Below are 11065 nucleotides of genomic sequence, written 5' to 3' on the forward strand. Positions count from 1 at the left end.
AGGAACAGGGGCTTGGGGAGCTGTTTACTCGGTGGAGCAAAAACATCTCCCTGGTCACATTTCTCGACCCAAATAGGAAGGATCACGATCACCATTAAACACCAGTTGAATACAGATAATAGCTGGAAGATTAAGTGCATCTAGATATAAACTAATGCCATACACTTCCAACAGTTTAGATGTGAAAATCCAGCGAGAAGTACTCCGAGGAAACAGTCAAGATTTTTAAATCTGGTGAACGGCAGGCAGCCAGAGTCAGGCATGCTGGAGGGCAGGGAGCAGTGATGCATGGAGAAGTGGTGCGCTAACAGGGTGAGATGGGTGAGACCCAGAGTCAGTAGAGTGGGCTGTTATGCACCGGCAGACCTGCCAAGCACAATTAGCACCATGTGACCCAGTCAGAGAGGAAAGCTTAGTAGGAACAGAGACGCGGAAGAGTAAGAAAAGCGAGCATAATAGTCATTTAACACATCGAGGATGGTGGAGTTCTATAACAGCGAGCCAAGTTAGCTGCCCGAGTCTGAGCCGACTATAACGGGGAGGTGGTGGGGGGTAGAATAAAAACAAAGAGACAGTTATAACCTACACAGCTTCGAATAACACAAAGCGACCCAACTGTAAAACTTCTTAGATGTACCCGTAAATAAAAAGCAGGCTAGTAAACAGCTAACGTCGGAGGGGGGATAACAGTAAAGTTATCTTGCAAGCTAACGTAAGCTAGCAATCACCTGTTGAGCTCCGTGCAGACAAACTTCTAAAAGAAAAAAAAAAGCCACATCATGCTAAAGTGAAACTGAAGCTGAAGTTGTGCAACACTCCCAGCACTACATACAAACAATGTCGTAAAGTTATCACTTTAAGCTAATCGAAGCTAACAGCTTACCCAACTAACCTTGTTTTTCAAATAGAAGCGGTTGTAGGCAGGCTAGCGCGCTAGCATTAAGTGGCTAATAGCTAGCTAACCGTTAGGAGTGACTGGGGGTTTAATGTGGGCCAGTTTGTGATACATTTAAAACACAGAGGACACTTAAGGACTGGGTTCCCGTTTATAACACATCGACTCAACCCCGACATAACAGCAAAAAAAAAAGCGTGTAGGTGGTTTTGATTAGCATTATAGCTGGCTAGCTAGCGGCCAGGATGCCCGGAAAGTCCATTGAGCGAAACAACGGGAGTGATCCACCTGATCCCGCTTTGAGATCATCGCTACAGTAGCCGCCTCTTACCGTTCCAAGCAGGACCCGGGTTTATCTGGACCAGTGGCGCCCAGGAGCGAACGTAGTCCGCCAGTAAGGTGGATAAATGAGTTCGGCCATTCAGATCAGCCGCAACAAGTATCTCGCATTCTTGGTTTTGTCCAGTTTTTGTGTGTGTCCAACTCTCACTGGGAACAATCTCTGGCATACAAACGACGCATTCCACAGGCTGATTCTCGGCTGAATCCCCACAGGGGCTTGGTTCAAATTAAAGGGACACTCACTTGTTTTCTCACGCCTGTGCGCGCGCGCGTGTGTGTGCGCGTGTGTACTAACAAACACAACTAGGATTGTACATTTATCAACAGGCGATGCTTGATGGATTCCTTGTCTCAGAGGGAAAGTAGATAGTGCTATTGGTTTCTGGTTATTGTCTAAAAAAAAGCAGTGCAGTGTGTGTGTGTGTGTGCGTGTGTGTGTGTGTGTGTGCGTGTGTGTGTGTGTGTGTGTGTGTGTGTGTGTGTGTGTGTGTGTGGTGCCCCCCCATGTGCCTTGTGAAATTTCCCAGAACAATTCTTGTTTAATAAGCAAACTGTTGAAAACAATCATACATTATAATCCCTTCCTGCCAGACTGCTTTATACATGCGCTGGACATATTATGGCCTCAGTCTCCTACAGAACAGAAGAAGTGAGGAAACTTATTAGGTTGTTGCAGCTATGAAATAATAACGTGGTCACACAGACTGATTAACAATTAATTCTCCATCTCCTTGCACTACTGTAAATAGCCCAGTTCCCCAAAAACACTGAAATGGCACCAACATTTAGGACAGTTCTGTTTCCTTATTATTTTTTTCCATTTGGTGATGTGAAATTCTCCAACTGATCACGTGACTTACGAGAAGAATCACAGTAATGTCAGCAGATACATTAATAAAAATAAAAATATCCTGTGGGACTATAATAGTAACACTTTTATGGTCACTTTATGCTGACACTACATTTTTTAGCCATTTACTCCGCTCATCTAACCGCTGCAGTTTGTAGTTATTCCCCAACATCTCATCATGATGCTTTGTTATAGATAACAGAATTTATCTGACATGATCGACAACGTCAAAATGCTGTCACTTGTTACTGCACATATAATAATATTCAAATTATGTATATGATGTATCATATATTTAAGTTAAAAAAAATATATTGTATTTCTGCATAGTGAGTATTAAAATCTTTGAAGTGCTACTTTTACCTATTCTGGATTAGGTGCAATTACATGTTTCAAATCTATTAAATTAATCTCCACTCATCCTTGCCATTTATTTTTTACATTTTTGCTGATTTTTAAAAATCAAATTGCAGTTTCACAACCTTATACAATGGATCTATTACCAAATGTTGGTTTAAGAATTGTCATACACAACAATCACTTTTTCTACCTATTTTACCCATTTGTCCACTATGAAATATTTTGATGATTTCATTAATAAGTTCCTTGCATCATTGTTTTTCCTCTGTACTGTTCTAACAAACACTTTAACGTGTCTTCCATTAGGGTGCTGCAGGCTGATCAGCTGACCTGCAGGTTGCAAAGTGGCATAAGGTCTATCCCCACGGACGGACGCTCAAAGCTGTGGTGGGTCCAGACAAAGCAAGCCAACACACAAAACACACAGGACACGTGAAGAATGTCTCAAGTTAAAGCATGCTCCACATTCACATAAACAGTATGTCTGACGATGGCGCTAATACATCAGACGGCACATCCAAACAAGTGAGCCGAGGTTGTGCAAAACCAGGAGTAACGAAACAGTGTTTGCATGCGCAACACTTCAGAGTTTTAAATGCTTTCTTAAAAGAGGAACTGAAAGGGAACGCCATCTTTTGATTTTGACAGAAACATGCAAAGAGAAAAGCCCCAGTTAAACACGATGAATGTTCTGTGATTATCACTTTCACAGCTGTGAAGACGAAGTCGCTATCTTTATGCCGTGTGTTTATAACGCTGTGATCTGCCACATAACAAACGTGTCAACAAGTGTTAAAATCACACGAGGTCAGAAATAATCTGTGTCTAAAAAGAGCATTTCCTGACTCGGGAGTGTTTTATGAGTCATTACGACTGTGTGTGATTGTGTGTTTGTGTGCAGGGGTTTGGCTCCGTGTGCTTGCACGTGTGCTCGCGTGCTCCGACGGCAGCGTGCGGTACAGTGTGGGGGCGTGAACAGGTGCAGGTGTGTGTGTGTGTGTGAGGCTGAGAACAAGCGTGGGTGCACCTGTGGCGGTGTGTTACTCACTCATACACTGCAGGCCATGCTTTCTCTGCAGGGTCTTGCTGCACAGCGAGCAGGTGGCGCAGCTGGAGAAAGAGCCTGGCAACAAATAATGCCCATTGCAGCGTCTGCTGCTGCCACTGCTGTTACTGCTGCTGCTGCTGCTGCCACACACTTTCTCCCTGGCCTCCTTGTCCCTCTCTTTCTGCTGCTCTTTTTCTCGGTTCTTACCCTGCAGAAGAACAAATAGAGCAAACAGGAGGTTGGTTTTTTTACATGCAAATGTGTGTGTTCCTCTCTCACTGTGGCACACTCTGCACGGCTGGGTGTGACATTGCATAACGGTGTCAGAGGCAGGATATGTAACAGGGTTTGTGTAAGTAGATTAGTGACTTGTGTGTGCAGCAACATGTTCACACCTCCGGGGTTGATCTTTTTTTTTTCTGTGATGTTCGTTCTGCCACATACAGTATCTTACTGCTGTTTGTACCGTTGCATATTGCAAAATGACATCATGTGCCATGTGTGTGTGTGTGTGTGTGTGTGTGTGTGTGTGTGTGTGCGTGTGTGTGTGTGTGGTATTGGTTTACCTTATCTTTGTTGAAGGAGCCAGTCACCCTGTTCCTCAGAGAGCTGAGAGTCCTCTTCACCTTGGTGCCTTTCTCCACCTTCTCGGTGCGATCCTCCTCTTCTTCGTTGCTTAAAAGCAGCAGAAATTGAAAAACACGTCAAAAACTCAAAGAAATATAAACATGGAGAAACAGAATCTGACAGAATTCAATCTCAAACACATATTTGTTGAAAATAGTTAATATATAATAAACTATAAATTTGAGACTCGTTCAAAAGCTTATGTCCAAATAAGGAGTTTTTTTGTTTTGCACATGTTATATGAAATATATCATAATGTTATTATTTTATGTTATAATAGTTTGATCATACCCCGTTGGCCCATAGATGGTCAATTAAACACCTCTGTGCAAATAAACAAGCAACCAAGTATTGAGCGAGTCATTTTGTGGACATATTTTTCATCCATAAATGTGAAAATGTAATGACATTGAGTGTGTTACGTTACGTGAACGCTGACGGGCACTTACTCATTAGAGAGGAACTCGTACCAGGTGACATTTCCTGCAACTTTGCTGTCTGATCTGTTGCTCCTGTGCTTGGCTCTGCGGACGATGCGAAGGTTTCAGTCTTATTAATATGAAACCTACAGAACCACGAGAGACTCTAAAAACAAGTGAGGAGACAATCTGAGAACTGTGGTTCAGCCAGCGGTGCATTATGAAGTGATGTGTGTCTCTCACTCAACTGGGTTTCATAGTCAGGGGAGCTCAATGCCAACCGATGCTTTTGTGAAATTAAAGAAAATGCTGTACTGTATCAGCGCCCAAACAAGCACATGCAAAAACACACACACACACACACAGTGCAGTGCTCCACCCCTGGACACAATCTGGCTCTGCTGCTAGCAGACCTCCCTCCCCTGTTTACTCACCCATGGTACAGCTTTAGCTCCTGCAGAACTTTCAGTACCATCAGCCTAAGACAAACAAGACACTGAGGCTGAGTGGGGGGGGGGGGGGGGGGGGAGCGGACCAGACCGCTGGGAGCTGGGTGTCAAACCGTGATTTACAGAAGAATCCTCCCTTGTCTACCACGTCCACACAATTACCAGAGGACACGTACACTAGACACACACACAAACACTAAGGGGCCATCTAAGGAGCTGGGAGAGAGGACTGTGGGAGGAGGTTGCAGACATATGACATGGAGCAGAAATGTCAGGAGGGAATGGGGGAAGCCCCTCGTTATGAGGGAGTACCAGACTATAACAATTTACAAGCAGGGAACAGTATGTGAACTATTGTACCGGACGATTTAAACGCTGCAGGTATCATTTACGGGACACGCGTAGCCTCCTGTGAATCAAGCTAGACGGGGTATGTGTTTAGTTCCTTCAAGCGTCATTAAACCAGTCATCTGAAGCATCCGCTGAAAGGAAAACAGATATCCCACCACGTATTGTGAGTCATAGAGTGCCACTCTGCAGACGCAGGTGGTGTGTGTGGACTCACATGTGGCTTTGCCCTTCGGTAGAATGGAGGTTTTCTTCGGGGTCGAACTCCTCTGCTGCAGGAGATAAAGAGGTCAAATACGATGAATGCAACCTGCCCACTGAGTGCAAAAAACACCTCAACTAAATATGTAGTCTACGTGTAGAGTTTCAGCCACACCTCCTGCCGCCCTCGCCGCCTGCTTGGACGTCTGCACGACGCGGGAGATGTGTGCGGCACGCGAACACTCGTCCGTGGCGAGGATGTCGGAGCGGGAATACAGATGCCTGCCGGGAACACCGCAGGCCTGAAAGCATCGGAGAATAAACACTTGTACATCACTTTTTTTTCACTCCTCCACTCCTCAATATTCACCCTCATGGGCGATTAAGAGTCATCAATTAAGCCGCATGTCTTTGGACTGTGGGAGGAAGCCGGAGAACCCGGGAACGACCCAGTTCCAAGCCGGGCCCCTCATGCTGTGAGTGCTAAACCACCTCACCACAGCCACGTGCCACCCAATCTATATCATCTCCAACCACACTGCTGCTCTAGGTGACATTCATCACCATGAATTTAGAGTCAATCCTGACAAGAACACCTTTCTATTATCCGGCTGAAAACAACATTTATTTGGTTCATCGTTTGTGAGCTTTTTTTAAACGTTTCAGTGGAAACCGACATGTTTGGAGCTGGAGTCGTCCTTGTCAACTTGTATAAGGTGTCGCTGTGCTTTATTACCATGCTGGTGACTCTGGCTCTGGGACAGGGGGCCCTCAGCTGGGAGCCGTCTGCTAAGCAGCTGTAGGGATCCTGCTGGGGGGACAGGAAGAAACCTTTCTCTACCGCCTCATCGTCATCCTCCCTCTCTCCGTCGCTGTCCATGGCCGTGGTGTCCAGACTCAGTCTGGCAGCACACACACACACACACACACACACACACAGGCAGCCAAATGTATCCATTAAACAAAAAATGTTTGTGTCGTTTCTCAGTGTTGTATTTCTTATGTACATATATCTGATTTCTCCTTTCCATCCTTGACCCCCATCCACCCGTCTTACCTCCTCCCCTGGGTGATGGGGGACAAGGGGACACCCCAGCTGTGTCTCCGAGACGTTGACATGGATCGGACCAGAATAGGAAAGCTGTCCAGGTCCGTCTCCCCGTCCAAATCCACACTGCATTGCTCCTTTTCTTCCTCCGGTCCCGTTATTCCCTTCGCTGTTTCCATCGATCCCAACAGTCCATTCAGATTAATTGTGAAGCTAAGCCCTACGGCGGGGCACGAGGAGTCGCCGCTGTCGACGATGCAACCTGGCAGCAACTCCGGACTCAGCTGGGTGACCACGAAGTTTGGATGGAGTTCCTCTGTAGGGTGCATGTAGTTGTGGGAAGGTGGTGCATTGACCTGAGTGGAGAGCGTGCTCAAAGAAGTGAGTGCAGGCTGGTTGTTCAGGGACACCCGGAGGCCAACAGTGTGGGTTTCGCTCTCCGGGGCTGTGGGTCCTGTAGACGGTATCCCTCCCTCCAGGTCTTTAAAGAACTCAGAGTCTCTGAGAGAAGGGCTGAGGCTCAGCAGGTCCTCCACACTGCCGCTCACCTCCGCACAGGGGCAGTCGTAGTCGCTGACGACTGAACATGCATCCTGCAAAAACAGCGAGGGAGAAGAGGGAGGCAGAAAGATGAAGCGTTTAGCCGCAATTAATGGTGAAGAATATGGGTAGGACAATCCCGATTGCCCCAATTGCATCCCTACAGCCAGGCTGCTATGGCTACAAAAAAGGAAGAAAACGAAAGAAAAATTATGCAAATCCAGACTAAAGGGTCTTACCTGGTCTTTATCGGCGCCACCAAAGAAGACATCCTCAGCGATAGAGGCGGGGGACAGTGAGGAGGAGGATCCCGTCCCGCTGGGACCAGGAGGCTGGACTCCGAGCTGGACACCGGAAGAACCACAGGGCTGACTACAGGGCTTGCACTCCGATGCTGCAAGGTAACGGACGTGATGTTTGTGAGTTTTAACATTTCCCTTAAATTCAACAACTTCAACATGAGGTGAGGAAGAAAAAGGAAGACAGAGGAAGGCGGATGTGGCTGGTTTCAGCAGCTGCAAAACACCTGTGTAATCAAGTTCAGCGATCTCATGTACGACGGAGGGAAGGCTCCGTTGCTCCGCCCTCTCACCGAAAAGCTCCTTTACATTTCCATTGCATAAACAGATTCCTGGATTCACATGATGCCACAAACCACCGCCATTACTGCAGACTGCTCAGTCTCCATGTCGGCGGTGCAGAGATTATTCCCTGCCTGCCTGTGGTTAATACTTGAAAAGTAAGTACACGTTGTAAAAATGTACAGCAGAGAGGCGTGTGTGGAGTTTGGTGTCACATATCTGAGGTGAAGGTGCCACTGTGACATCTCTGACGTGGTGGGTTGTGAAAAACAAAGGTCTCGTGGTGTCTCAGGCGTCCGTTAAGGCGTGTGAGGGTTTCAGCCCCACCATGCCCATCTGAGGAGGGGAGAGCCGCAGCCACGACAGGTTACATAAGACTCCTTTCATAAGGGAACGCCTCCCGTGAACCCGAAACCCCTTTACCCCTAAGCCCGCCTGGCTCCAGCAGCACCGACGCAATCCTCCTTCAATACATTATTCCTCGTTTCTAAGAGAGACGCTGACTCTCTGGACTATAAAACATAAACACAATCATGTTAGAGAATCTCATTAAGTTCCTCCTTTTGTTTTACACGTCCAACAGACACGGAACGACATTAGCATTAGCATTCACGTCCACTTTAAGCTCTGGTTTGGGCCTCACCAACTCCAGAGAGGTGTATTTTGTTGTTTTTTAGCTGCTAAGTGCTCCACTTTGTTGCTAACAGCAGGTAAGCTACAGTGGAGTCACATTATTTTGCAAAAACAGCAAGAGCCGTGAGACTGAACACAAATTTACCGTCTAAAAAGATGATAAAATGCTGTGTGGAATAACCCTTTAACTGTGATTTCATATGTCGTTAATATCGAACTTCATAGATTGGATTTTTACCTTGTGATTGTTTGAATTAGAGTATCCCTGTGTGTGTGTGTGTGTGTGTGTGTGTGTGTGTGTGTGTCCTCCACCTCATGTATTGTGCAGTGAGATCAAACACACACCGTGTCCTTCTCCTAACCAGCATCCCCCCCTCCTCCTCCTCCTCCTCCTCCTCCTCCTCCTCCTCCTCCTCCTCTCTTCAGTGTGACAGCCAGCGATGCTCTCACATAAACACCCAAACGCACCGTAGATCTATTCTCTATATTACTAAATCACTCCCGGGGGGCCGCGGCGGTGGCAGTGTCCCTCGCCGGGAGGGAGATTTTGTTTGCGTCCAGGATCCCTCTGGTGTGGAGTGTAAACTCAGACGCCCCGGCAGACACGGCAGCGGCTGCTTGATGCTGTCTTATAGTGCCGCTGTAGCCTTTTATGGTTGGCCTCTCATATCTACTAATGCATCACACGAGGATGAAACATCAGAGTGTGTGTGTGTGTGTGTGTGTGTGTGTGTGTGTGTGTGTGCGTGTGTGTGTGTGTGTGTGTGTGTGTGAGTGTCACTGTCATCGTCAGCTGTTTTCCTCACAGTTCGGCTCCACACAACAAAGGCTGGTCTGCTTCAAAAAACGAATGATGATCAACTGATGAATAATCAAATGACGTTATCAGCTCACCACTTAATATTTACTCAATAAAATACTTCATGTACTTTATATGACATGTATATATCTGGTTAATATCGTTCCTCTTCCCTCTAAATGGTAGCTTCTTCCTACTCTATTGAATGTTTTCTCTCTTCTTATTCTGATTAACAGGGTTTTTATATGTTGCACTTTAAATTTAATGTTTGATTTTGGGCTATATAAGTGAAATCGATTCGACAAATGTCCCCACGATCAATCAATTTGACTGAATTTATAACTTTTTGGGGTTAGAGTAACAAGTAAATCTAATAAAGTAAATTATTAAAATAATGAATACACTCCAGTGATGCAGTTTAGAATCTTATTAAACAGCGATTCCAGTAAAGTAACCCCAACTTCAAATCTACATAAATACTGTAACTCTACATAATAAGTACATTTATACAGCATCCCTCATGAGAAATATCGTTTAAATCACGCAGATTTTAAAATGACCCTGCTTGTGTTTGATGTTCATCCTGAAAAAGGAAGACGTTTGATCGAATGTGCCAAAGGGGGAAATGAGGGCGCATGTTCAGCACGAAGCCGACGGCACGCGTGTGTTTGCAAAATCTACACCACGATCATCACAAGAGGAACTCTGGCATCATCATATGACACGGTCAGTTGATGGTTTACAATGACCATGAGGACGCCGTCACGGAAGCACACGGATTTAGAAACGCTGCATTGTCTATAGATACGTTTCCGATATTGACACCTTTTTATGTAAAGGTCATTCTGATCACACACGCACACGCACACACACACACACACACACACACACACACACACACACACACACACACACACTGTGACAGCTACAAAAACCACAGACGACCAGATAAAAGTCATACTAGTAACTCATCTAACATAAATATATAGTCGATACTTAAAAAGAAAACAGTGTTTGGATGAATGTCACGGTGACCGTTCAGCCTGGTGTACAGTCTGCCAAGTGTGTGTGTGTGTGTGTGTGTGTGTGTGTGTGTGTGTGTGTGACAGATGTTGTGTGCAAACAGAGCCGAGGTCGGAGCTCACATCAAAACAACTGTCATCCCACGGATCCCCTTTGATCAGGGAATTCGTCCGACTACCGTTTGAAAGCGCCGAGCCACTCAGACGCCGGAGCAAAATGGAAGCGTCCTACACGGCTTCTTTATGTCTAAAAAAGATAAATAGAATAGTCATGTTCCTCTGAAGTGAACAGCATGGGAACAGACGTAATAATTCCATCTCTTTGCGTTGTAGAGGAGGAGGAGGAACAGAAGTCGTGAATAAAACTGTCACTTTGTTTTCAGTCAACTCGGGTTTTCTTCATTGATTCACGAGGAAAAACTGTAAAAATCACACCATCATCATTCAGGCTGTGAACTCCACAAGCACTCCAGGTGGTGTTTGACAATGAACAATCAATAATAGATGCTTATCGACTCTCTGCATTCTCACATCTACAATCCACTGGGGTTAGACATGAAACTCTAGAAAGTCACATCCACAGCAACCGTCACTCACCACAAGCCAAAGTCAAAACGGTAAACATCCGCCGACACTTCTACCCCTCCAGGGGTCACATCACGACCTCCCCCCCCCCCCCCCTCCTCTCACTTTACAGTTCTACCCAATCAGTGTCCAACAAAAAAACGTGCAACCACATAGTAACGCTCGGTACCTCTCTTGAAGGACCATCTCTTCATCCAGAGTTTGGAGAAGGATGGCCAGGAGTTGTTCAGAGGAGAGTCCGCCATACGAACAGCACAGTGGGGAGGCCAGCTGACACTGGAGCTCGCTCACACTGGAGCTGTGGCACCCAGCGAGAGG

The 11065-nt window shown here is 46.1% G+C and overlaps 1 protein-coding gene across 1 annotated transcript in view; it reads right to left on the bottom strand.

Moving 5' to 3' along the window:
* arhgef18b (rho/rac guanine nucleotide exchange factor (GEF) 18b) overlaps positions 1-11065 on the bottom strand; it is a 35851-nt gene extending 24786 nt beyond the window's left edge. Inside the window, exons 1-9 of the mRNA XM_084011231.1 lie at positions 10917-11065; positions 7367-7521; positions 6597-7180; positions 6276-6441; positions 5715-5841; positions 5556-5610; positions 4572-4646; positions 4062-4170; positions 3496-3703 (exon numbers count right to left, since the gene is read on the bottom strand). Of these exons, the coding sequence (XP_083867357.1) occupies positions 3496-3703; positions 4062-4170; positions 4572-4646; positions 5556-5610; positions 5715-5841; positions 6276-6441; positions 6597-7180; positions 7367-7521; positions 10917-10992 (1555 nt within the window). The 5' untranslated portion in view covers positions 10993-11065. The remainder of the gene's footprint in view (positions 1-3495; positions 3704-4061; positions 4171-4571; positions 4647-5555; positions 5611-5714; positions 5842-6275; positions 6442-6596; positions 7181-7366; positions 7522-10916) is intronic.

Source organism: Eutrigla gurnardus (genome assembly GCF_963514095.1).
Source record: "Eutrigla gurnardus genome assembly, chromosome: 6".
NCBI lineage: Eukaryota > Metazoa > Chordata > Actinopteri > Perciformes > Triglidae > Eutrigla > Eutrigla gurnardus.